At 42.2% G+C, this 27,676-nt stretch overlaps 2 protein-coding genes and 1 pseudogene across 3 annotated transcripts; 1 reads left to right on the top strand and 2 right to left on the bottom strand.

Annotated features, from left to right (window-relative positions):
- Positions 1-2,631: 2,631 nt before the first annotated feature.
- LOC115774517 (uncharacterized) lies at positions 2,632-5,043 on the top strand. Of its 2 annotated transcripts, none has more exons than XM_030721853.1 (7): positions 2,632-2,850; positions 2,972-3,113; positions 3,348-3,437; positions 3,670-3,764; positions 3,980-4,140; positions 4,262-4,378; positions 4,456-5,043. In XM_030721853.1, the coding sequence occupies exons 2-7, from the start codon at positions 2,989-2,991 to the stop codon at positions 4,564-4,566; spliced, it is 699 nt and encodes a 232-aa protein (XP_030577713.1). In that variant the 5' UTR covers positions 2,632-2,850; positions 2,972-2,988; the 3' UTR covers positions 4,567-5,043. The 2 variants fall into 2 exon arrangements, with proteins under 2 accessions (XP_030577713.1, XP_030577712.1); XM_030721852.1 differs by having other exon boundaries at positions 2,633-2,850; positions 2,969-3,113.
- A 5-nt stretch (positions 5,044-5,048) lies between these two features.
- Positions 5,049-7,501, bottom strand: irak1bp1 (interleukin-1 receptor-associated kinase 1 binding protein 1). The gene is made up of 4 exons (XM_030721850.1): positions 7,175-7,501; positions 5,702-5,783; positions 5,488-5,618; positions 5,049-5,401 (listed from the first exon to the last, which is right to left on the bottom strand). The coding sequence occupies exons 1-4, from the start codon at positions 7,444-7,446 to the stop codon at positions 5,143-5,145; spliced, it is 744 nt and encodes a 247-aa protein (XP_030577710.1). The 5' UTR covers positions 7,447-7,501; the 3' UTR covers positions 5,049-5,142.
- A 400-nt stretch (positions 7,502-7,901) lies between these two features.
- Positions 7,902-10,981, bottom strand: LOC115774651 (uncharacterized; annotated as a pseudogene).
- Between the last annotated feature and the right edge of the window lie 16,695 nt (positions 10,982-27,676).

Genomic DNA, 27,676 nt, shown 5'->3' on the forward strand with positions numbered 1-27,676 from the left:
TGCAGCAAACAGGAAGGAGACGGATCAAACTGGATCAGGCTGAATTTGGACGGAAAGCAAACCGGAGAAAGAGACAAGTCTTACCTTCATCTTTCTGATTGTGTGCCTTTGCTACTCTGGCATATTGAATCCTTCGTTTCTCCTCTTTGGGGCCTTTATTTTTTTAGCGTTTGTTATTTTTCGGATCTCCTGGTCCTGCTCGGCGCTGGGCTCAGAGCACTGGGCTTTAGGGACTGGACTAGACCTGACGGGCTTGTGAGAAAAAGACTAAAACATTTTGACAGGGGACAAACATATTATGTCACTCTTTGTACACATGGGCGAGAGTTTTTAAAGATGGCTGCCTCCATTTTTGACATTTTTCTGCTTTTTTTGTTTTTGTTTTTCCTGCAGCACAGAGTGAGTGAATGCCAGAATCTGTGAGTTTCCCCTTGTGTTGTGGGACTGACTGGACAGAACTGGATGGTAGCATCTATACACACCTGGTTCATTTCATAGGTCTTTCTCGTCACATATTACTAAACATATATCTCATCTGTTCATCGTTATTGTCGTCCTTTCTGTTATGGATTTGTCAATGCCAAATTCTGTCTTTGGGCACTGAAGTTGTAGAACATGGCTTTTGAATGTGTTTATTTTCTAAAGAGATTTTATTGTCTCCATCGTGAGTGTGTTGAGCTCTTTTACATATGATGTGTCGGCTGTTTTTGTGTCCCTGCCATAAAGGATGGATATATCAGTCGCTGCTTATGTGGAGATGGGTGTTATATGCGCTGCTGCACCTACTTCAAATATTATGTTAGTTCATAAATGCTTTGTTTATACTGTGTATGTGAAGAGTTTCATTCCAAATTGCATAAAACACTGACACTTATCTTCCACAAATGACATCAAAGTAAATTTTATTATTGAGGTTGCAAGGTTATATTTGCCCATAATATTTATGTTGTGGAGCAACTTTGTTGTAATAATTTGTGGCTCTAATTAAAAAAACTCTATGAACTCTTCATAAACACATAAATGTTTAAAGGTTTTTATGATGAGTCGAGGGTGGCAGCTTGCTGACCCAGGCTTCTCAAACTTGAAGTATGAGTTCATTTTTAAAGAGGACCTATTACTCTAACATCCAGGTCCATATTTTCTTTTCTCTTGGACTCCACTGGAGTGGTTTCCCATGATTCGGAGTTCAAAATGATCCTTATTTACTTACTACCGGACCTTGGTGTAGTCCTCAGTTCATCCACTGTCTCCCTCTCTTCCTTTATGCTAGCTTTCATCCTATTGGCTGGCTCTGAGAAACAAAACATTTGAACAGCAGGTGGACGGAGCTTCCATACTCAAATGACCATATTGGGCTGTCAGCTCTCGCTGACATCACATAGAGACAAGAGCTAAAAAAAAAAAAAAGTGTTTAGAGCAAGCCTGAATTTGTGGCTCACCTTAACATATCCTGACATCATTAATTGAAACTTTGGCCTTCTTTAATAGGACCATCTATCATTTTAACTATATGAATGACAGAAAATAAGAAAGTTTAATAGATCCCCTTTTAACATGTTTACATGAGCTAGGTAAAATATAACAGTACTCCAGAATTACAAGGGATTGCAAGATTTCGGTTATGCAGCCATAATTAAATGAGGAACTACTGGCATGTTATTTTGGTGTGGTTCATTGTAGCGTTTTAATCCCCACTTAATAAGGTGCTGGGCAAGGATACTGTACATGTTTTTTCTTTGGTGAAATACAAAGTGGGAATGCAGTGGGCATCGAACGTGGTTATTCTGTCACACCCTCTTCGTTAGGTCACCGCACTACTTGTATTCATCACGTGCCAACGTAGAAGTGCTGATATAGTATAGCCAGTCATATTACCTTAACCATGGAAGTAACAATGTACATCATTTTAAAGGGGCCTTAAAAGTCACTGGTGTATTAGCAAGACTTTGGGTATTAAACCATTCCCACTGTAAACACACATCAGCATCTGTCTCCAGCTCTTTATATGTGGGATCTTGTTATTGGTTACGCTGCATTTTGGCGCTCATGTAAACATTCACACTGGCCTGGCAGTGTTTGGTCTGAGGTTAAAGGTCACCATGTGTGTGTGAGTGTGAGAGCGAGTGTGAGTGAAGTGGCTGCATGTGAGCGACCAGGAAGAATTTTTGGTATGTTTTAACAACAGAAGGGGAAGGGACGGGGGAGGGATAGGGTCTGTTTTATGTGAACTAATGAGGTTGTCTTTGTTAGTTTGGATACTTTTTTATATATATATATATATAAATATATATATAAAGGAATTAATGCAAAAAAAAGCATAAGGCTAGAATGTAAGTGTAGGGGAGTACTGCTGTCCTGTTAGTTCATACCAATATTTTAAGTGAATAAAAAGTTGTGTTTCCATATTCACTTTTAATGCTTGTTGCTTCTTTGTTGTATTACGATAAAAAAACAACGACAACAAAACACTTCACTCTATTAAGAGCCAAACTGTAGGTGGGAAGTAACGTGCAGAAAGTGAACAGCACTCCCATCTAGCGTTGGAAAACGGTAAGCGCATGAAACCACTTCCCCGTCCGGGAGCCCACACCTCCGCTTTTCCTGACGTGGCGAGCCGCTAAAGGTTGGTCGGTTATACCGTGGGCTGCGGCGATTGGGTAGAATACCTGTTTGGCAATTTTTTACAAAAAAAAATGTAAATACACAGGTGGCGGCGACATGGGTTGTAGTGTGGTTTATGTAAATAAAACAGAAGTGAAACCGCGCCGTTGTGTTCTGGTCTCCATGCGCGGCCGACTCGCGCAATGTTTGACACTCAGGTGGAGGAAAGACTTTAGAGTTTAACAAGAGGTAAGGGTCAGAATTACTAACAGTAAGGAGCTTTCACGGGTACCTGGTTTGATTTAAGATATGTTGGCTAAATTTGTTTTGACTGTCACACTGATAACACCTACCTTTGATCCGGCAGCAGGTGACAGCTGTGCGGTCATGCCTCAGCTCAGGGCCTCGGCGGTGCTGCAGATCGCGCTGCTGCTCTCCGCTGTTCCCGCGCAGTACTTCATCTCCCGGTGGAGCAGCTCCTCGGCGGCGCAGCGCTATCACGCGACCACACGGTAGGATCAGTGTGTCAAAAGGTCCTTTCTTTACTGTATCAAACTTTGTGCGAGGAGGAGGAGGAGGAGGGTCTCTTTTAGTCGGGTGAACGTGTTTGAAAATGAATGAATGACCCGCAACAACCCTTGAAGTACAATTAAACATATAGTGAGTGATATAAGATTAAGAAAACCTGTAAGAATCTTTTTTTTTTTCCTGACTGGATTTTTGAAATATTTATTCATTTGTTCCAGATTGCTTCGAATATGGAAAGAGTGGAGAAAATCATACATCAATGTAACAGCATGGACAGACTGGACAAGCCAGCAGATGTCCAAAGCCATGTGAGTGTAAGATGCCTGGCATTCAAATAAGGGCGGAGATTAACACTCAGAATTTCTGAGGCTAAATTTATTTGCATAATCCTGTTTCATATTCAAATCCCATGCACCTCGAAAGTGATTTCTGGTGTGTGTATGTTTTTGTTTTTTTTTAATGGGAGAACTTGAGAAAAGGAGATAAACCTGACATAAGGCAGGTGTATTTAGAGACTGATGATGTGTTTGTTTCCTGAAGGTCTCTGGTTGGATTGGGACAGGAAGATCAAGCAACACCAGAGTTACCTCCCACAGACACCATGCTTTTTGACAATGACCAGGGATTCTTTGGTGGTTTGTATCTTCGGATGTAGTTGTACTGTACTGGAAATTTTTAAATCATCCACACAGGCTACAGTCTATCCATGTCCACATTCTTACAGTTAATGTGACCTTCCACATCGAGTGTAATTTTTTTTTTTTTAACTTTACTCACGTCTGCCTGAGTTATTTTTTACTGTGTAAATGTTACAGATATGCTCAGTAATTTCTTGCCTTTCTCACATCAGCATCCAAGACAGTGCGCAGCCCTCGTCCCCCATACGTGTTTCTGCGGGTCGGAGAGGTGGTGATGGAGACAAAGGGACACATGGTTGGAGTCGTGGTGAGCTGGGACCCTGAAATGCGAGCTCCTCCAGATTGGGTCGACACAACGTACTTTGGCCTTTCGGTCAGCAGCCACAGACTCTACCCCCAATTCTCTTGATTGATACTTTATTGGTAATATAACATTTAAGTGCTGGTAACGTAAAAATCAACCAGCCAACTGATGTTTGTTTTTGCTCATATAGGGCACCAGAGCAGAAAATACACCTCATTACAAGGTGATCTTCAGCGGACCTGTACCCTCCTCCATCGTAGTTGCGTACTTGCCTCAGACGCAATTGGAGCGCATCACTGGGATGCGGGTAAGTCCTGGAAATCACAGCACACAAAAATCACATACGCTAAAATACATCTCAGACTTACTGTTGGATGTTTGCAGCCAGATATTCCCATCTTGGACAACTACTTCACGCACTTTAATGGGAAACGGTTTGTCATGCAGCCCTGGCTCAGAGAGCTCTTCCCAGAAGACGAGGATGAGGACGACTGACTCTGGAGTATGAAAGCCCTAACCAAGAGACACTTTTATCCTTTGGCTTCTGTGGTGTTCTTCAGCTGTTTCTGTTCTTTTGGTCTACTGGAGTCTGATGATGAGTGGGTACAAAATGCCACTGCCATCTTCATAAACAGTAGTCGATCCAGTGAGCTCAAATAAGAGTTGAGGATAATCATCAAATCCCTCCTTTCTGGAACTCACTGTTAGGGTGCCTTTAAGGGAGTTGGTGTGCATTATGAAAGATGAAGAAATGTGATTCAGCTTCTGCGTTATCATTTATTTCTCTCAAGTTTACAAATACAAAATAATTTAATGGGTCTAAAAATGTTAAAACAAACAAAAAATTAATTTAATTCTGTTTAAAATAGAACTGAATTGTTTGCCTAATTTTTAGAAGACAGACTGAAGGAGATTCTTTAAATTGCTTTTAAAGTCAAAATAAATGTATTATTTTTTTATTGCTGTAAAGTGTTGGCTAAATTAAAAATACTTTGAAAAAGCTGCACTTTTTTTTTTTTTTTTTTTAAAGCATTACATCTGTCCAAGTCCAATCTCTGGGTTCATGAATCTTCAGAGTTTTTTCCTGCTTCTGTCTCTGAGGCTGAAGGAGACGGACACCTGCGAGGAAGCAGTGACTGTAGGTATGCTGGGAAAGTGAGATGGAGGTGCAGGGCCCTGCCCTCCACCTCCATCCTCCTCGTCGTTCCTCCACTCTTTGGTTTCCTCTTCTCTAACCAGCAGAGGGGGTCCCAGACTTTGTCCCAGGAGCTGACTGACTTTGCTGGCCTTCAGATGAGCATTCTCGACTGCAGACACGCACGCACGCAGCCTACAGTACAGACAGACGTGCTAGTTGGGATCGCTGCATTTAATAAAAATAAAACAAATACAGAGCCATGAATGGGTCTTTGATACCTCATTTGACTCAGGCACTCATCACTGTGGTAGAACTGCGGTGTCCCCACACAAACGCTCTTGTCCAGCTTTTCCAGCAGGATGCTACAAACTCGCTCCATCTTCTCGAAGTCTGAGAAAGTCACCAAGATCTAGAAGATATATCGCAACACAGTGACACGCTGCTCAACACCCCTTAGCTGTAAGCTCTTCGGTGTTTGTCCAAATACTCGACCTCCGCATCCATGCGATACAGGTCTGCATCTCGCTGGAGAAACCTCCTCACTACGGTGTCGTCCTCCCTGATGTCATGTTGTCTAAACAGAATGGATCAAAATTTATTAGCATGTATTCGCTACAGTCAGTGTACTTTAAAAAATTAGCTACTGTACCTGAAAATCTCAACAAAGCAAAACCGTATCAAATTAAAGGCCGTTTAACAGACACCCATTGCCGGTGGTAAAAACAAAACAGGCTGGTGTGCAGGTTTCATAAATGGGATGGTAATTTTGTGTACACACTTGTTTTTCTGCGCAGGGTAAGAACGTTTCCACGCACATATTAGTAAATGAGGGCCAATGAGTTCACTGTACTCAAATGACCTCTGCACTCACCAGATCTCAATCCAGTAGAGCACATTTGGGATGTGGTGGAGTGGGAGATTTGCATGACGGATGTGCAGCTGACAAATCAGCAGCAACTGTGTGATGCTGTCATGGCAATATGAACCAAACTCTGAGGAATGGTTACAGCACCTTATTGAATCTATGCAGTTAACATTTAAGGCAGTTCTGCAGACAAAAGGGTTTCAACCCAGTACTAACAAAATGTACCTAATAAAGTGTTAATGTATATACATACACTAAGCTTTTTATGTAACAAATAGTTGAACACAGAGAATTTAGTATAGCCACTAAATTTGTTACTTTTTAAAAAAAAAAAAATGCTATTTACAAATGTAGTCCCCAAAGGTCAGAATTAAACAATCATTTAAATATGATGCTCCCATTTCCTGGAATCGTGTGCAGAAGCAGCTGAGCTGGTTTGACCTTGAGATTTGATTGCATATGATCTGGATATTGTGGTTACTTGTCTGCAGCGTGCATCACTGTTTATAACTATTCCGATGCCTGCTGCTCTTTTGGCTGCATCACACTTTAAAAAGACATTTTTAACTCACTGAGATGTTTACATGGATAAAATCAATCTAAGAATCATGTAAGATAGTTGCTGTTCAAAGGTGTCTGTGTGGGAACAGCCGTAGCCTAAATTAACTGCTATAAAATACAACAGTTACTGGATGAAACTGCTAAGTCTGTTTTTCCAACAGGCTTCACCACTGGATGTGTGAGGCGATCAGAGAGGTGGCAGCACTTTAGTCTGCTGTGCTCACCCTTGGGATCAGTCCCTCTAACAGGAGTAGGCTCAATTAATACATAAATAAGATTACTTTTAATATAATATACTTCAGGGCTTTAAAAAAAGAGAAATGTACCCCCCTTGCCTAGTTTACATTTTTTTTCAAATTGATCATTTTAAAGGTTTCGCTGCTTCTTCCATTGTTGGTAATCCAATTGTTGTCCAGTGGAACCAAAAAGTTGTATGTTTGTGGCACATTTTGTGCGTCTGTGGTTGCGCCCCCCTTTAACTGGATATAGCATATTGCTAACAGCAGCTAGCTAAAGTTACAGTTTGTTTCTGTTCTCACCTGAGAGCCTGTAAAATGTACCCAAGTCGCCGTGAAACGCTGTGGGTTGCTTCGTCGACGGACTCCTTGCTGTTGCCCACGCTGACCCTCACCGACGCTCGGTCTGCCGTGCAGCGAGCCTCCGCTGTCCCTGTGACCTGGACCTCCCGTACACAGCTACCGGAACTTTGTCGCCTAACTGTTCTAACTTCCAATCCTTGCTCTTTTTCGTTACCGTAAAGTTCCCGTCCGGCCGGTACTATCGCGGCGAAGACACGACTCGGACTATCCATGATGGAGATGAGCACAAACCGGCTTCCCGCTGCTATAGCAATAGACGCAATGCTCTTCGGGATTTGTAGGCTACATGCTCCAATACGGCGAGAGGGCTGAATCCAGCTCATTTGTATACAGAGGGGTGGGAGTTGTTAACAGATTAAAGAGATAATATTGTCTTAGCATAATGACTAAGATGAACATGTCAGGTAGACTTGTTATTATGGACACACACACACACACACACACACACACACACACACACACACACACACACACACACACACACACACACACACACACACAGTTAAATGTAAGAGCATATTTACATGCATCTCACGCATTGTAATAAGATAATCTCATATGTTCACGTGTGGTTGTTCTTTTAAGTATGCTCGTTATCATTCAAAGAAAAGGACCATCTGCTTCATGTATATTTGACAGGCATTTTCCTCATAAAATCCTGTATATATTATATATTATTCCAGTGAACTCCGTGGGGAGCAAAGGGCCGCAACAGCACTCCCTTCAGATGAGCCCATGTCATTCCGGCAGCCTTTGCTTCACCCTCCACCGATCTTCTCCATGTTTGCTGTGGCCTCCCAACTTTCCTCTTCCCTTGCGGGTTCCATTCAAGGGCCTGTCTGGCAATGGTATCCATTGGTCTGTGCTGGGTGTGTCCTATCCAGCCCCACTTTTGCTTCCTGATGTCTTTGCTGACAGGTGCTTGCTTGGTTCTCCCCCAGAGGCTGGAATTGGAGATTTTCTCGGGCCATCTGATGTTTAAGATATGTCGCAAGCATCTGTTGGTGAAGTTCTGGAGTTTGTTGGTGTTGGTATTTGTCACTCTCCAGGTGTCTGAGCCGTACAGGAGAACTGCCTTCACATTGGTGTTAAAGATACGGCTCTTAGTGTGGAGGGACAGTGCTCTGGACCTCCAGATGGGGCGCAAGGTGTTAAATGCATATCTGGCCTTGTCAGGGGCACAGCTATATACTTTCTGAGGTGTATGCGGACACATTTTTAGGCGCCCCCCCCAACACACACACACACAGGCTTTTTAATTTATTTTATTTTATTTTTCTTGTTATGATCTGTTATATTGTAACTACAGCACACAGTGGCAGAACAGTGACCTGTTATTTTAGTACTAGTAACTTTAGCTAACCTGAGTATTTAAAAGCAGTGGTGGGGGAGGGGGGTGCTATAGCTCCCCCCTGGAAAAGTCATAGCACCCCCCAAAAATAGCTTGCGTCTGTGAACTGAAATAACAAATGATCCTTCATAGCACCCTCAGTAAAATGCTTAGCCCCCCCTTAGGACCTGGAGCCGCCACTGTTTGATACACTGGCATAATATACCGACTGTCTTTAAACCACTTTGAAAAGCTTTTTTTCATCCCAACAACTTTTTTATCCTTCTCCTTCTCCCTCTTCCATTTTCTGTTTTGTGCCCTTTCTTTATTGCCTCTCTATCTCTAGCTACCCATCTACCTGTTGAATCATCTCTAGGTAGCTAGAAATGATTCAAATAAAATAGTCATGATCGAGCGCGTTCTCGAAAGCGCGTTCTCGAAAGCGCGTGCTGCAGCACCTGGAGCGTGTGTGTGTGTGTGTGTGTGTGTGTGTGGTGGTGGGGAGGGGACGGTGACATGAGGAGGGGAGGTGAAGGAGCACAGCAGGGCCTAATCTGTGCCTCTGTCAGCGGTTAAATACAGAAAATACTGACTAGAGAAATAATTTGCCCGCATCGCCCCCTTGTGTGGCGCCCCTATGCATTGCGTATAGTGCATACCCACTTTTTGCGCCTTGTTAATGCAGCTTTTTATGTCGTCGTCTGTTCCCCCATCCCTGCTGGTTATGCTTCCCAGATAGACAAAGCGGTCGGTCTCTGTGATGTTCTCTTTCTACAACTGAATTGGTAGTTCTTGCTTGTTGATTCTAACCACCTCAGTTTTTTTTGTTGATCCTTAGGCCAGTCTTTTCAGCTTCCTCTGACAGCTTCCTCAGTTTGGACTGTGCATGCTGTTGTTGGTGGGACAGCAAATTCCAAGATCCTCTAGCTGTTTAGTGAAGGTCCACTGGATGCCGGTGCTATTGCCTGAGGTTGACTCCCACACGAGCCAGTCGATGACCAACAGGAAGATTGTGGGCGACAGCAAGCATCCTTGTCTCACTCTGGTCTTCACTGTGAAGGGGGAGGTCAGCTTTCCATTGTGGATTACTTGGCAGGTGGAGTATAGATGTTGATTGATACTGATGAACTTTGGGGGGGATTCCATAATGTTTCATCAGCTTCCAGGTGACATCCCTGTCCACGCTGTCAATGGCATTCTCAGAGTCTACAAATGTTATGTAGAGGGAGGATTGCCATTCAATGGACTGCTCTACTATGATGCGAAGGGTGACAAAATGTTTGACACACGACCTATTCTGTCGAAATCCTGCCTGTTCTGGTCATAGTTGCTAGTCTAGGTCTTCCTTCAGTCTCTCAAGAATGACTCTTGTAAGGACTTTACTGGGGATAGACAGGAGCACAATCCCTCACCAACTGCTGCATTGGGAGAGGTTCTCTTTTTTTTGGAAGCTTTACCAAGTAACCTAACTTCCAGTTTGTGGTTGATTTCCCAGTATTGCACTCTGAATTCTTCCTTCTCCTGTTTGTCCTGGCACTGGGTGATTCTCCATTTTAGTTTTTTCCTTGCCTCTATTTTTTCCCGGGTCTCTAGTGTCATCCACATTTTGTGTGCTTTTTCTCTCTTCTCCAGGACTTCTGTGCAAGCTGTCTTCCAAACCTTCTGGAGTCCAGACCAGTGGCCTTCCACAGTTTCTTCTACCAGTCCTGAGAGGGCTTTGAACCTGTTTCTGACTTCACAGTTGAATGATTCTCTTTTTTCTCCACTCTTCAGGTAATGGATGTTGAACTTGTGGTGAGGTCTGCTTGCTGGGTCGCTGAAAGATCTTAGTTTGATCTTGAAAGTTGCCATCAGGAGCTGCTGATCTGAGGCAGCATCTGCGTCGCATCTTGCTTGCAAATCCTGGAGACTTCTTCTCTACTTAAGAGATACTGTGATGTGGTCAGTCTGGTTGTCTGTTTTACCATCGGGTGAAGTCCAGGTTGTCTTGTGGATAGTTTTGTGTGGGAATAGGGTGCCACCTATGACAAGTTCACTGAAGGCACAGAACTCCACAAAGAGATCCCCATTTTTGTTGCAGGTGTCGACACCATATCTTCCCATGATGAGCTCCTTGTTGGTGTTGTCTTCTCCCACCTTGGCATTTAGGTCTCCAATGATGATCATCAGGTCACTTCTGGGTGACCAGTCAAGGAAAGCTTGTAAGGACTGAAGAATTCTTCCTTTTCTTCTTCATCCACTGTGTTTGTTGGTGCACAACACTGAATGAATCTCGTTTTTCTGCCCTTGGAGTTGAATCTTGCTGACATAAGACGTGGTGAGACTGGCTCACATGCCATCAGTGCCCTTGTTGCTTCTGGTGGCATCAGCATTGCCATGATGGTCTCCCCTGATGAGTCAGGTTTGGCTGCTTCCATTCCATCTTGTCTCACATAGACCAAGGACCCTGATGTTATATCTCCTCATTTCACTCGCCACTTGAGCTAGCTTGCAACTCTCATATAGGGTTCTGTTCTAGGTCCCTAGTCTAGTTCTTGACTTGGTTGTCAGAAGATTTGTCAGCGGGTTAGCTTCCCAAAGGCTTTCACCAGCACGTGTCATGAACTCTTTTGTAGAGAAATCTTCCTGACCGGGCTCCTGCTGTTTTTGTGTTATTGCAGTTTCTGTAGCAGTGGGGTTTTACAGGGGGTTTTACATAAAATCCTGTACTTGGCCCAATTTTTAAAATCAAAATTCATTAGTCAATAAAATATAAACCCACTAAGTTAAAAGTGGAAATGTTAAACAGATGAGATGGGAAATCATGGGATGTTATATAGGTTCTTCTTTTAGGTGTATTATCAACTAACAGCTTTCTTACTTCATGGCTCCTTTTGATGATATCTGTTGAGCTGTTCTACATTTTTTTTAACTGAATGTGTCAGTGGTGGAAAAATAACTCATAACAGTTTCTCTTGCAAATGTAGCACTACTGTTTATTCTTATGTCACTTTTTATCTACTCGTCACTTTGGACATCTGTTTACTTATACATCCACTAGTAGTGGATGTAGTGTACAGGTGCTGGTCATAAAATTATAATATATGAAAAAGTTGATTTATTTCAGTAATTCCATTCAAAAAGTGAAACTTGTATATTATATTCATTCATTACACACAGACTGATATATTTCAAATGTTTATTTCTTTTCAGTTTGAAGATTATAACTGACAACTAATGAAAACCCCAAATTCAGTATCTCGGAAAATTAGAATATTGTGAAAAGGTTTCATATTGAAGACCCCTGGTGCCACACTCTACTCAGCTAATTAACTCAAAACACCTGCAAAGGGTTTTAAATGGTCTCTCAGTCTAGTTCTGTAGGCTACACAATCATGGGGAAGACTGCTGACTTGACAGTTGTCCAAAAGACGACCTTGCACAAGGAGAGCAAAAGGTCATTGCTAAAGAGGCTGCTGTTCACAGAGCTCTGTGTCCAAGCACATTAACAGAGAGGCGAAGGGAAGGAAAAGATGTGATGGAAAAAAGTGTACAAGCAATAGGGATAACCGCACCCTGGAGAGGATTGTGAAACAAAACCCATTCAAAAATGTGGGGGGGATTCACAAAGAGTGGACTGGAGTCAGTGCTTCAAGAACCACCACGCACAGACGTATGCAGACGTGGGTTTCAGCTGTTGCAGTCCTCGTGTCAAGCCACTCTTGAACAAGAGACAGTGTCAGAAGCGTTTCGCCTGGACTAAAGACAAAAAGGACTGGACTGCTGCTGAGTGCTCCAAAGTTATGTTCTCTGATCAAAGTCAATTTTGCATTTCCTTTGGAAATCAAGGTCCCAGAGTCTGGAGGAAGAGAGGAGAGGCACAGAATCCACGTTGGCTGAGGCAGTGTAAAGTTTCCACAGTCAGTGATGGTTTGGGGTGCCATGTCATCTGCTGCTGTTGGTCCACTGTGTTTTCTGAGGTCCAAGATCAAGGACGTTTTAGAGCACTTCATGCTTCCTGCTGCTGACCAGCTTTATGGAGATGCAGATTTCATTTTCCAACAGGACCTGGCACCTGCACACAGTGCCAAAGCTACCAGTACCTGCTTTAAGGACCATGGTATCCCTGCTCTTAATTGGCCAGCAAACTCGCCTGACCTTAACCCCATAAAAAATCTGTGGGCTATTGTGAAGAGGAAGATGCGATACGCCAGACCCAACAATTCAGAAGAGCTGAAGGCCACTATCAGAGCAACCTGGGCTCTCATAACACCTGAGCAGTGCCACAGACTGATCGACTCCATGCCACGCCGCATTGCTGCAGTAATCCAGGCAAAAGGAGCCCCAACTAAGTATTGAGTGTTGAACATGCTCATACTTTTCATGTTCACACTTTTCAGTTGGGCAACATTTCTAAAAATCCTTTTTTTGTTTTGGTCCTAATATTCTAATATTCTGATATACTGAATTTGGGGTTTTCATTAGTTGTCAGTTATAATCATCAAAATTAAAATAAAAAAACATTTGAAATATATCAGTCTGTGTGTAATGAATGAATATAATATGCAAGTTTCACTTTTTGAATGGAAATACTGAAATAAATCAACCTTTTCATGATATTCTAATTATATGACCATCACCTGTACACTTGTTCTTTGAGAACAGTTATTTATTACCTTTACTTTTTTATACATCCATCCATCCATTCTCTTCCGCTTCTCCTGAACAGGGTCATTGGGGGGGGGGGGGGGGGGGGGGGGTACACCTTTTACAGGTCGCCAGCCTATCGCAGGGCTAACACATAGAGACAAACAACCATTCACACACACATTCTCACCTCCGGGCAATTTAGAATCACCAGTTAACCTAACCCTAGTCACTGCATGTCTTTGGACTGTGGGAGGAAACTGGAGTATCCAGAGGAAACCCATGCAAATACAGGGAGAGCATAGTTTTCATTTTCTATACAATTGCATCTTAATTTGTTTATCCTGTCCCATACTAGAGCTGCTGTGACACCTGAATCTCCCTGGGAATCAATAAAGGAATATCTTGTCTTAAATGGAGCACATACAGTAGCTTGGAAGTAGTCTGTTCTGTGTGGTCAGCAGAGGGCAGCAAAGTAGCAGTAATCAGAAAAAAAGTAACTTGCCATACACAGTTTTCAATCTAACAGTCTACATTTTTGAATTTTTTTAAAAGAAGAAGCATTCTACTGTTTTTTTTTTTCATAAAAACTGTAATTCAAAACATGAACTGAATTGCTTCTATTAGATGAATTAGGAGGCTAATATAAGCATTATTTGCAATCGTATTCTGGCTGTATTTTATATATATATATATATATATATATATATATATATATATATATATATAGAGAGAGAGAGAGAGAAATGGACTTTACTAAAAAGATTAGCAGTATAGTAGGTTTATCTGTTGTTTATATATTGGGTGTCTTTATTTTCTTCAGAGTGGCATGAAGAAAATAAAAACTTTCATGACTTTTCTAAAAGAGAACTTGTTGTGTGTCAGTGTATGTTATTTAAATCTGTCATTGAACTTTATAGTTTCAGTACTAAGTATATGTACTGTATGCACATTTTTTTTTTTGTATGTCCAGGACATTTGGGAGCAGTAGAGATTTGATCCAATACTGGATGCTGGTTTCTTTATACAACCATGTTTGTTTGACTTCCCTGGCGTATTAAACTGTGAAATGAGCTTTATAATCACAACCTAAAAATACAAGGCCGTATTTGTTGTTATTGTCTCCAGTTTCACCGTCCCCCGGTATGCTTTCTGAAACCCTACATCTTTTGCAGCGCTCCAGCCAAGAAAGATGCAACACCACATAATAGCCTATTTTGAGAGAAGAAGAAAAAGAAAAAGATTCTTACTGCTAAATCTCCATGGAAGTCTAGAGCATTTTCTTTCAGAGGCCTGCAGACTTTTGGGCTGTTTTCACCCATTGCCCGGTTATCTTTTGCTCTAATGGCTTTAAAAATGCACGTCTTCTCGTCTCCTTTTCATCTCTGCTCCTCTCAGACCAGAAAGATGGCTCCCTCAAAGTGATTTTAAATGCTTAGAGCAGCAGAGTCAGGCGCTACGATGTTGTGGGAAATGAAAATGGTGGTAAATTATTTGTTAAGTTGGCAATCACTATAAGGTTACCAACCACTTACATAAACAGCAGCCCATTTTACTATTTAAAACATTAATTCTTCTTTCCCCACAGTGTTTATATAGCTACCATCAGTTTGAGACTTGATGATGCCTGCCATGAAGTTAAGCTGTAAAGGTTCATGTAAATAGAGAGCTGGGTAAACTCAGTTGAGAAGGTTTTGTCCTCTGCTGTGCCCCTTCTTTTTGGGTGAAAAGGGGTTGGGGTCCTCAGATGGAGACTGTGGCCACTTTGGGTAAAGGATTTGACTGTAATGGTCTCTGAATCTGTTGATGTGTGCCTCCCTCTCTCTTGCGCTCTCTTAGATGAAGTAATAAAGTTAGCTGTGCTGGAGTCCCTCCATGTCTCTCCATAGACCACAATCAAGGCCCGTGCAGTTTTATTGCAGTTTTATTTTCATATTGTCCAAGAAATCTCCAGACTCCCTTCTGTGCCCGCTGCCATAAATCGTATATTTTGACTGTATTTCTTCCACTCTGCGTTTTTTATTTATGGGTGAAGGCGATAAAACATGCAGCTTGCACTCTGTGTGTCCACAGCTGTCATCTGTCTAGGACTTTATTGTGAAAGAGGGGGGAAAAAAAGTAAAGTTTCACTTTTTATTTCCCTTCACAAATCTCTCTCCCTGTTAAAAAACAGATGCTGCTAGAATGAGAAAACACAATAAATGGAGAAATTTTTTTTTTTCTCACTGTTTACGTTTCCAGACTCTTCCGATGAACACTTTTATTGCTTTTAAAAGCAGCGGTATTCAGTTCTGTTTAACAATAGGTTCAGGTGGTGATCATTGTTTTAGCAGCAGGGGGTATTCTGTACCTGCAGGCTCATAGTTTTAACTCCCAACTATTCAAAAGTGTCCAAAATGAGATGGACTGTTTCTGCGTTTGACTGTCATTATAATTAGGAATGTTAATATTTATTAAAACGGGGTATTAAACTGAAAAAGGGTCAGAACATTTCTAAATCACGATCTCTGCGTTGTTGTGTGACAGGAAGGGCAGATAGCAAACCAGGTGGCAAAAAAGACGGTGAAGTCTTAGCTACATGTGCTTATTCTTTGCTTGTCTAAAAGAAAAGAGTGATTAAGTAAACTTTTCCATGTGCTGCGGAACATTTTAATTTTCAGAAAACAAAGTGATCTCTTATATTTTTACTATGCAACTATGAGACTTATACATGACCATAAAGGTCTAGAAGATTTAAATGTAATTAGTTTCTGTAGTACTTGTGTAACGAACAGGATATTAACTTATAAAACGCTCAATATGTCACTGTTTTCAAGCTGTAAAATGCAAGCTAATTGTTTTTATGGTGCTATTCAGTGGCAACAATATTCTGCAAATCCTTGTGTCAGACCTGAAAAAGAGTAGGCGGTTCTTTAGTTATCTAAACATCTCCCTGAGGCCTAGAGAACAAGGAACAAACTACTGGCAACTGTGGCAATCAGCAGAGAGGTTTCCACTGCAGCACCATATACCTCTTTGTGACTCATTTTATGCTAGTGACTGCCAGGAATCTCCAGCAGCCACCCGCCAATTGGTCATGGAATACAAAGTTTTCCCTAGTGACACTGTCCACTCTCTAGGCCTGGGACTTTAGCAGTTGACATCCAGCACCTCCAGCAATCACTTGCCAGCCAGTTGGGGAGTGCACGTTTTTCTCCAGTGATCAGCGGTTGCCAGATGGTCACTGACCAATCTCTAGGCCTGTGTGACTGAGGCCTTAAATTGGTAATATTAGATATTGTTAGATAGGACTTAGGCCTTTTCTCACCAGATATTTTGACCTGTGACACTTTCAAAAAAAGGAATTGATAACTGTTAGAGAGACATGGTGAATATTATCAAACACTTGGCCTTTTGCTGCTGTGGAGCGTCAAGATATCTGCTGTGAAAAAAAAAAAAAAAAAACTGTACAGGCTGCATCATGGTATTTTAAGAGTTAACAGAACATGGAACATAATTATAAACATTTTTCCGATTAGCTATGGAGCGATGCCCATAGGTCCTGAGAGACGAGCAAGGAGTCAGGTTCACTGCTGAGTTCTCTGCATGTCAGTATATTATCAGAGGTATTTTCTCATGCTGTCACTCAGCCCCACAGCGTCCATCTTTGTAAACAGCTCATAGTCAAATAAACAGTTCTGCTCACAAGCCTTCTCCACTCTCATCGCTGAGAGGGCCTTCCTATCAGCAGAGATTTGGAGACGTGATAGCAGGGAAAGCACACGCATAATTCACTGTTTAATAATCATAATGCAATCTGCATGCTCACTCACTGCAAAGACCTGCTGATGCAGTTAAATGCAACGAGGAATATTGGTTGTATTTTTTAGTGACGCGTGCTGTTTTTGCTCTGACAAATCAGCATATGAAACAATTATTAGAGGTGGCATTTGTGTAATTAACGCATGCTAACGTAGACGGGGATCAGAGGTTTTTCTGAGATTGGTTTGAAGTGCTCGTGTTTTAACAGCATTGCTGAAGTGATTGAATTTCTCTTAACATTTACATTTCCTGCTCATTTTCATTTGTGGTCTGTCTTTTTTTTTGGCTCACTGATGAGAGGTTTCCATGTTAGGCCCATTTAAGCTCGCTCTCTCTCCCACACACACACACACACACACACACACACACACACACACACACACACACACACACACACACACACACACACACACGCTGAACCTGTTGTAAAGACCTCATAAAGATCCAACATCTGTTTATTGCAATGCATGCCAGGAGATTGTGCAGCACAAACACCCACCCTGATAAATACCCACTCACTTAAAGATACACACACACACACACACACACACACACACACACACACACACACACACACACACACACACACACACACACAGGTTGGTGATTTAATTAGTGCATCCAGGGACAGGTACAGGTGCTGCACTAAGCACTGGCCCTAAAGATGATAATGATGTGTGTAAATGAGAATTTTAAGATACTTGATATACCAGCATGAGCACTTCAGAAAGCTACAATCTATGTCTATCAGCAGGTGAACAGGTGTGTGTTTATATAACATGTTGTCCTTCATTAGTTAGCTAATTAACAGCTGCTTTGTTAACACAGACCAAACCATACCATTTGTGCCTGACCAGTGTTACGGGTCTATCATCTGAATCTTGCTGCAGGTTTTTACCTCACCTTTTTACTTCATACATCACTTACATTTTATTTGAGTTTAGTTATTGTCACCATTTTCGGCCCCTTTCTCTCCATTTTGTCTTCTGCTGCAAATCTGTGTGTTTTTAAGGCCTAGTTGGGTTTCAGGGCTCTATTAAAAGTTCAAAGGCAGCGTTTACTACTGTAACTGGAGCTAGTCTGCGCTAAGGCTTTTCGCTAATGAGTACACAGCGTACACACAAATGCACACAGAGCAGCAACACATGTTCCCCTCATGGAGGCTGCAGCAATATTGGCCATTGTTGGTCCGTCATTATTAGAGTAATTATGTCTTTGGAGAGCCAAAAGATCTATCTGACTTAACAGCCCTTTCAGCACTACGGTTCCTCTGTTGCTCTCCTCTCTTCCAAACAATAGATCAGGCTCCTTTTTTTTTGACAGATAAAAGTGGAAAGCCTGATCTCAGAATTCTTGCTAAATGATGCACTCAGTCAAATAACCAGAGCTCCGCTTCTCAAGCTTTTTTCTAATTATCAACTTTTTGTTTCTAGAGCTCAGTGAATTTGTCATTAATATTTGCATTCAAGCAGGGTTTTGACTCATGCATTTCTACTGAGCAGCATAAATCTAAAGGGGAAAAAAAAAAGTTATGATCAATTAAATAATCTTAGCTCATGAGTTCTGAAGAAATGTTTTTTTGTCAGGGTCCACTCAAACTTTTGCACCCTGTGGTGCCTTTAAGCCTTCGGTTCCTCAGTTACTGCTGAGATTCATGTTCATCTTCTGATGGCACATTTCTTTACATGATACACTGTGTGCTTGAGATCCAACACAACGTGCAAACCTGCCCGATTTAACCATCAAATGTGTGTACTTTAGATTTAACGGGGGCATGCTCCCACAGTGCATAAACCAGTGAAATCGTTAATAGTTTTACTACGCCACTTTCCGCAAACCTTTTATAACAAATGAGAATTTAATAATGTTTGTTGAGCCTTTGGAGGTTTGCGGTTTTGACCTTCCTCTCTGCTGTGTCCTCGGATGTCTGACATTCCTGAGTAAACACTAAAACAAACAACCAATCCCAGCAAAGCCTGGGATGAGACAGGCAGCACTAACATATTCCTCAAATGCCGGCACTTTTGTGTGTGTGTCGGGACGGTTGTGGGTTATTTGATTTTTATATTTGATTTTTAATATTTATCACTCACTGGGTTTGTTACATTAACTCTTAAAAAAATGGGGGTTTTATTATTTAAAAAAATCATACACAACTTATTTGATTGATTGATCTAATTTCACTTGAAGTTTTAGTGGCTCTAAGTGATTCTAAATGATCTCAAATGACAGATTTTCAGTATTTTTGAAGTGAGCTTTGCAACATGGCGCTAACAGTTTTGGCTCTTTCTGCGAGAGTTCAAAGTCCTAAGTTTACAACATATTTGCCCAATGACTTAACCCCCCCCCCCCCCCCCCCCCCCCCCAAAAAAAAAACAAACCGAAAGCTAATTATAAATTTGCAGTTTATGTGTTTTAAAGTTTGAGCTCACAATAAGTTTTTGAATTTGTTTGATTGGTGAAGGAGCCCACAGACTCACACGCTGGAGTGGCGGGGCGGTGGGGTTTTCGAAACTCAAAACGCCAAACGTTTGTCATTACCCCGTTTGTAGCGGACTTGCCTTCAGGGGAGACTCTGCAGCAGTCACCCTTGACCCCAGCTCTCAGCTCCTGCCACGCTTCACCTCCTTCCTTCGTCCTCCCGTCTCGCATTTGCGGCCCGAAATGTTGAAAGGAGAATAAAAGAATACAACGGAACAATATCTGAGGTCATCGGAGCTGAGGCGGCCATTCCGGGAACAGTGGAGGCTTCTGAGGCAATATTCTTTTATTCTTTTATTATGGCAGAGAATGAGAGACGAGTGAAAAACATACTTCACAGCTTTTTTCATCCAAGAACAGATCCAGGGTGATAAAAGTGGACGCTCGTCCAAAGTTTTACAGCTTACCACTCTATCCTTGACTTTCATTTATCCTGCACCCCCACCCCTTTTCCTTTCCCCTCTGTCGTTCCTCTCGACGCTTGGGAACGGCAGGAATCTGCTACCCGTTGGCACCGCGGATAATAAACACCCCTCCACGCCGCCTTCCTGAACCTTGGGGCAGGAAACTCCACACATACGCACCTGCGTGGGCTGCCATGACAACAAGGACCATCTGTCCATCAGAACAGCGTCTGAAGGAACCTGTTCTAAGGGGACAAACGCACATACAGACAAAAAGTGGACCTGGGTCAAAGGTTAAAGAACCCCCTTTCCTGTCCAGACAGACGAGGCCTCCTCTCAAACCCACTCAGTTTCTTTTTTCCTCGGTTTCTCCTTCTACCCTTTCTTTTATGCCTACTTTCTCTGAATGCCTAGAGTAATATTTTTTTCATTTTGAATGCGATTGATGATGTGTTTGTGACGGCTGCCTCGACTTAGCTGCCTCAGCAGCTCATCCCAGTGATTATTAACCAACCACTTTTTCTTACAGGTGCCCTTTACTGCAGACCAAAGGCTGATTTATTAATGAGCAATGTAAGGTAATCTCTCAGAGTTACCATGCTTTTTTTTTTTTTTTCTTCAAACTACTCTCAAGAGCTTTATTAAAAGGGCATGATCTTATGTTACACAGATTTGAAAAGGCTCTGGCGAAAGATTCTTGTTAGTGGCTATTGAAACCAGCTCCTCAAAAATAATTTTGGGCTGTGTATTAAATCAGCATTTACATTAAAAAAAAACAAAAAAACAAAACACCACTCTTAAAGTCTTTTTGAGGCCTTTTCACAGCAGACAGGGCCAAATATATCTAGATATGGTTTCATGCATTTTAACTACTTGAAGTATACGTAATTCATCCTCTGCTGTTTAAGCAGCCTCAGAACTGGACACATCCCTTTGCGAAACGAGACAAACCGAGCACGCCTTAGTGTGTTTTTCAAGTATCCAGAATATATTTGACTACTATTTCGCCTGCGTCTGCTTCGGAGCGAGCCTCTGTGGTGCAGGGCTGGTCTGGTAATAGCCTCTGTGCTCTGCTGTGCTGAGATTAATGTGAAGACTTATTGATGTAATGATGGAGCCATGAAAGAGCACTCTGGGCCGTGGTTTGGGCCCAACACATGAGCCTAATGGACTCTGTGTGTATGTTTGTGTGTGTGTGTGTGTGTTACATCTGTGTGTGTGCGGTTTGGACAGAAACAGATGAGATTAATTGGAAGGTTGTGCATTCATAAGAAGCAATCTCAGAAATAGTAAAGTCTGTATTTCTGCGTGATTGCGCTGCTCATGGAGAATACCTGATATTAATGTGTCTTATGTGTTTGTGTGTATTTCAAGCTGTTTGACCTTCCTGTTCCTCATTGTGCATACACGCCTCTGTGTGCCTCCGTGTCATTTCTCTATGTATGTGCTTTGCAGCATGGTTCTCAGCAGAGTAGCCCCCGCTGACACTGTAGGTCAGCATGGTTGGAGGCAACATAGAGGGAGGTTGAGTCAATATGACCAATATTAAAGTGGTACCTTCACAACTAGTGCTCTATGATAGGTGTGTGTGTGTATCTCTGCACATTTTCCGGTGAGGCGCAGCAGGTGCTGACAGGACCTCCTTCATACGTCTGCTCCCCCTCCGTACTCCATCTTTTTTTTTCTTCTTTTTTTTTGTACTGGTGCATATATGTGTTTGTGTGCCAGCAGGCTCGATCTGCTCAGTGTGGGTCTGATGTCGAAGTGATTGACAGGCAAACAGTCACAGGGGTGATTGGGAGCAGTTGTGGGAAGAGAAGGACCTTACAGCCTCGCAGCTTTCTGCCCTGAGGGGAAGCGCGAGAGCCAACGATAGGGAGAGAGAAAGGGAAGAGACAGTCTAAACAGATTAATCTGATACACAGAGATGGAGACTCCATGACTAAATGAGCATGAAACGGTTGCAAAATAAATGATGTCCTGCATGGTTGGCTCTCAACCTGTCGGGTGGCTAAACAAAAAACAAGGACAAGATAAAATTGAACTTACTACTGATGAATGGCAGGCTTGATTCTTCGTAATCACCCTGCCTGCTCCCCTGATCTCATGGGTGGGAAAACCTGGGGGCCACGGAGGTTTATGGGAAATGGCTCATACTGAGCGAGTGATGTCATACGTAGGAGACAGACCAAATTCTCTCTGGCTGATACGGCGAAGGGAGGGCAAATGTGAGTTGCAGGATCTGAAACACTAAAGGCTTCTTAATTAAGCCGGACTGGCTTTTAGGCCCTTTATTCCCCCGAGTATCAGTGTTAGGTCACGCTCAAAGAGCAACTGCCACATTTCAAAAACATGTCATAGATGAATAAAATCGTTTGGCTCGATGCATTTGGTTCAGTAAGCCGGGTTTCATGTCATCCATTTCCAGTTTCTTCCAGTTACCCGGGGCTCTGCAGCGTCTCCACCATCTTACTGTGCAGTATAATATCTAATAAAATAGAAAATCCACTGAAATAATCATTTAAAAATAAATTATTCATTCATTTAAATTTGTTTTGCATGACTGCCACATGACCTCTTTATGTGCCACAGGCAGCCAGAGCTGAATTTCCAAGGAGGCTGAAGTAAACCAGGTGTGGACTCACAGGCTGCTATGCATCACTTCAGTCCTCGGAGGACGTATTCACGCAGGTAAGTGAATCAAATCGTTTTTTCCATTTTTGCTGTGTTTATGTATGCGAAGAGCAGAGACAACCACAGTGTCCCTGCCAGCACGGCACAGGCGAGAGCAGGCCTGTGGCCATCTGGGTTTAGTGGCGTCTTTAAATGCAGAGGTGTAAATCTACTGCCCATGTGCCGGAGGGGACGTCCGTTACTCTCTGGCCCACAGACCCTCTCACAGATCAATAAAGTTAACTCAAAACATTCACACTCTGCCATCTGAAATCAACCATTTAATGAGTTGCTGTTCCTGTAAAAGTGGAAGAGGCCCCTTCAGATTTATTAGAATAGAGAGAGAGAGAGTAGAATTCCAGAAAGGAGGAATAGAAATAAGAAGAGGATGAAACCGGGCAGGGCTGCAGCGTGTTTGTTTGGAGTCATTTCCGTGCATTTAAGAGCTACAGACTTTATCTCTATGGAGCTTACAAATAAACAATAAAAACGGCTTCTTAATCCACCTTTTATGAGGGTGCGTACTTAAATAGAGGTGATTGGATGCTTTTTACAGCGGTAACCATGGAAAGTCTCCAGACAATGTCAGTAATGTAATTTCACTTAGAATACTGACTGAAACCCAAAATGTGGGTCTGCTTTCAGAAAAAAAATAAATAAATTTGCCAGCAGAAAAAGGGCTCTTCAGCATGTTTCAGCAAATGACCATAAACGTTTTACAAACAAAACCAAATGCTGAGTAAAAGAGCGAGGCTGCTGCATGAGTTACCTCTGTTTCCACAGGCCTCCAGAATAACTCATACTCCTGATGATGTGTGAAAGAAGTTCTGGCAAACTGTTAATACATTTACAAAGACCCTGAGACATGGTCCTTCCTGCTTGTATCAGTTGAATAAGAGGGAAGTATGGAAGACATTCTTGATGAACTTTCTATTATGTTTGTGGGATTCATTTCAAGTCAGTGTTATTGAGCCAGACTTTATGGATGAGATAAGATTGTTTGAAATGTGCTGAGGGAGCTTCAGCCGAATTGCTGCTTGATTTAATACATAAACAATCTTTACAGTGTTTGAATCTTGGCTACCTTTTACCAGAAGCTCTGCTCGCTCCTTGGGTTTTCCAATACTCCTGCTGTATCCGTACCCTGGAGGTGTCCCATAAATGCATGCAAACACTGGCGTCTACCTGAAAATCATCTGCTGATTGGTTTATGCTGATGGAGTGCATATAAGTGTTCCATTTACTCTCTACTTTCCCCCCAGTCTCTCACCCTCAACTACTAGCCAGCCATCCCCTCGGGGCCACACAGGAAGAAGAAGAGGGACAAATGAAATTGTCCTTTTTATGTCGGTGTCTTACTTTGGGGGCTTACGTTACCACATCATGAGGTAAATCCCTTTAGCAGCTGGCAGACAGAGCAAAGTTTCATGAGATTGTGTTACCTGCACACTGCTTTATGGTGGCTGCAAAGAAAATCCTACATGTTAACAAGTGCACATGGAAAGAATTAGACTGCGGACTCCACGCTGGGTGCCGCGTCTCATCAGGTGTGACAACATGGGACTAAACCTGAAATGCTCGAGGATGCACAGAACGACAAGCGCTGACAGTTAAGAGGCGCAGGTCAAGAATGCATACTGTGTGGGGCAGCGTGTGACACACACAGAGCAGTTTACCTGCGTGCAAAGACTGTGTGTAGTTTGGTGTGAAAGATTATTTGACGCGCCCGTGACACACTCTGAGAAGGAAAGGGTAGTTAAACATGTGTGAGGCACAAGCATGTTTGTGTTGGTAATGGGTTGTTTGTGTGAGTGTGTGTGAGCCTGTATGTTTATGCTGCTAATGGGGGTTTAATTTGATAAGCGGTTGGCGGATTTGTGAGCGCTCAGCTGGGATGGAGGGAATTGGGTTTTGTATATTTTTGTAAACATGAAGAAATTCACTCCAGGTTTTCTCTTTTTTTTTCTTGCTGCCAGTGTATATATCCTATTAGTCTGATAAGACAAAGATGTCACTGTGTATCTAAAAGCTTTTTTTTTCTTTTAAAAAAATAGTTTCGAAATTTTGGGGATTTCCCCAATTCACTTTCTTTCTAAGAGAGCAGAAAATGACGTCAGCTTCATCAATGAAAGCAGTTTCTCCAGCTTCATTCCAACATGTTCTCCAGTCTCAACGACAATATCAGTCATTTGTTCCAAAACAACCCACATGAGCGCCCCTACCTGTAGCTTCGTGCGTCATGTTGGTCAGGCTCAGGAAGTAGAGCAAGTCACCTACCGACTGGAAGGTCGTTGGTTCAATGTAGTCTGCATGCTTAAGTATCCTTGGGTAAAACACTGAAGTGCTTGTATGAATGGGTTTAATGAAGCATGTTGTATTAAGTGCTCAGGTGCAGTTAAAAGGTGCGATATAAGAACTAGTCTACTTATTTATTGTTTCAGCTTTTTCTCTGGCATCTAATGGCATTTAGCCCACACTGACTTTTCAGAAATACGAGAAAATCCATATTTACATATTTCTTCAGAACTTGCCGGAGAAAACGGTACACGTTATTCACACGCCCTTTCGTGTGCAACCGCTAGAGGTCGCTTAATTTTAGTTTTAAAACGTAGGTAGTGGTCGTAAAACGTGCCTGCAAAAACGGCCTGAAGTTGTTTTTTAATGGAGGACAGGCTCTTTTCTAAGCATACAAATAAGAAATATATGTAAATGACAAAAGGAAGCGCAACATTTTAACGATGTGTTCAGCAGCTTTTTGCAAGGTTTAGTAGTTAATTGTTAGGTTAATTAGTGATCCTAGATTGGCTGTAGGTGTGGACGTGAGCATGAATGGGTGTCTTTCTTTGTGATAAACTGGTAACCTATCCAGGCTCTTCCTCACCTCTCATTTTAAGCTGGGATAATCCCTTTGTACTATTCACCTACCTACAGTAGGATAGTGAATGATGGGCTCAAACAACAATGAAAGGAAAAATTGCCACTTGAACATAATTTATATTTAGTAGAAGCCAGCGACAGAGGAAGGCAAGCAGCTGAACTCGTCCCTTCTCATTCCCAGAGTTCAAATTCTGCTGTGTTCAAAGCAGCTAGCATCTCAAAGGTAGGTATAAGATACCTTTTGGCATCTCTTCTGTGATGTACTGTCATTTGTACATAACAATAGTGAGAAGAGTTTCACTCCCAACTTGTCACATATTTTAATTGTTCAGGAACTTCTTGATGTCCCTTTAAAGCACACTGGGTTTTTCCTCTTCTCCTCTGGTTGCTCAGTCTTAGATGGGAGTTGGAGCAGGTGAAATCTACTGTACTGAGTAAAACTTGGCCAGAAAAAAAGCAGAAAAGACATCCTGGTCGTGAAAACACGTTATTCAGTTAGCATCCTTACCTCCTCCAGTCATCTCATCGTCCATGATCTAGGTTCTAATCAACCTTAGAAACACAAACTTAACAACACACTGTTCTTGGAAGACCATACCGCTCATCCAGGCTAACAAGTGCCAGAATCAGCATTGGAAATACGCTAAAAGATTCTATTTGCAGTACTGTGAGTTAGTGTGCTTTCCGAAAGAAACACAAGGAATGACAGGAGCTGTTCATTTAAGGTGAAATAGTTACATATCACTGCGGTAAGCAGGGTTTAGTGTACAAGGGAGTGATTTCAGATATAAAGTCACTGCACCTCACTGTTAACCCATAAATATTTTCCAAAACATTGAACTATTTCCTCAAAACAAGCATGTGAATTCATAAAACTGGTGCTAGGAAAATACAGAATATATTAAGCAGTGTTTAGCAAATCAGTGGAATTACTTTCACACACTATAATATAATCTGGATAGTCATAATATTTCTCATGTGTGTTCTGAAATCTTTATTGCCACCTTAATTGTATTTGATTAAAAGCTAGAAAGGGGGCTGCTGAAAAGGGTGTAACCGTGTTGACACGGGCTGCTGTTGGGTTTAATATGGCAGACATATGGAGTTGGGGGAGGCAGCGGAGGAGTTGTAATGTAGTCACAACAGAGGGTTCAGCGCCAAAGGAAGCAGGGGTCTCTCTCTTTCCTAAACAGGATGAGAGCACGAGACCACACGCATGGCGCACTGTACACTGTATATGTATCTCCATATAGATCAAACAGCCCCTTGCTGCATTAATATCTTTGATTTTTGTAGCTTTTCTATTATTTTTGTCCCTTTTATGCCCTCTCTTTCACTCAGTTCCTCCCTGTCCAAAGCTACACATTCCCTAAAGCTCTATGAATGGCTCCACTGTTTTTTTCCCCCCTCTTATCTTTTTATTCCTCCAGTTCCTCTTCCTCCTCCTCCTGACCAGGATGAGCTTTATCTTCATAGATTTGTGTCTGTACTCACTCTCCTGCCTGCATACCACAAACAACCAGAGAGTGGACATTCAGATGCAGCTAAGCACTTTTCTTCGTCATGCCAAAGATCCTTCTTCCACACGAGATAAAACGTTCACACTATCTTGCCGTTTCTCGCCTTCCCTCTCTCTTTCTCTCTCTCTCTCTTTGCTCCATTTGTTCCACTGTGTCCTCCAGCTCAGACTTGCCCTGTGGGGCCTTGTGTCTGCCATTTGGCAGAGAAAGAAGTCATGTTAAGGAGCAAGTGAAACAAAGGTCAAATGAATCATGTAAGCTCATGAAATTTTCCGTGACAGTGATGTTGCTGATGTGGTATATTGGTCAAAAATATGCAGTTCAAACCCACAGCTGCAGTAGACTGAGAGCTTAATGGCTTAATGAGGAGAACCTCGGCTGAAATGTCATTAACAGAGAAACGAGGAAGCGGCGTAATTTCTGTTTCTTTTGTTTGCATAATGGTACCACAGTCATGTCTAACACAACAGTGCTGTTGTGTGATTTCTGTTTCATGGTTATCTTGGCACAGCAACAGTAGAGTGGCTTTGGCTTCCTTGTGTGTGTGTGTGTGTGTGTGTGCCAGTGCCTGTATCTGTATTTGAGGTGTTATTCCAGGTGCTTTGTCAAAGATGGTGTGTGTAAATCAGCAGGAGACCGGAGAAAGGAGGGTTACCGTCCTTCATCACCATGCATGGTGTGTGCATGTGTGAGAGAGAAAGAGAAAGTGAGATAGAGAGAGAGAGAGAGA

This window comes from Archocentrus centrarchus, chromosome 24 (assembly GCF_007364275.1).
Source record: "Archocentrus centrarchus isolate MPI-CPG fArcCen1 chromosome 24, fArcCen1, whole genome shotgun sequence".
NCBI classification, from domain to species: Eukaryota; Metazoa; Chordata; class Actinopteri; order Cichliformes; family Cichlidae; genus Archocentrus; species Archocentrus centrarchus.

Coding starts and splice junctions, on each gene's coding strand:
- LOC115774517 (XM_030721853.1), top strand. CDS start 2,989: ATGCCTCAGCTCAGGGCCTCGGCGGTGCTGCAGATCGCGCTGCTGCTC. Junction 3,114..3,347: donor CGCTATCACGCGACCACACG/GTAGGATCAGTG, acceptor CATTTGTTCCAG/ATTGCTTCGAATATGGAAAG. Junction 3,438..3,669: donor CAGCAGATGTCCAAAGCCAT/GTGAGTGTAAGA, acceptor TGTTTCCTGAAG/GTCTCTGGTTGGATTGGGAC.
- irak1bp1 (XM_030721850.1), bottom strand. CDS start 7,446: ATGGATAGTCCGAGTCGTGTCTTCGCCGCGATAGTACCGGCCGGACGG. Junction 5,784..7,174: donor TACATTTTACAGGCTCTCAG/GTGAGAACAGAA, acceptor CATTCTGTTTAG/ACAACATGACATCAGGGAGG. Junction 5,402..5,487: donor GAGTGCCTGAGTCAAATGAG/GTATCAAAGACC, acceptor TCTGTACTGTAG/GCTGCGTGCGTGCGTGTCTG.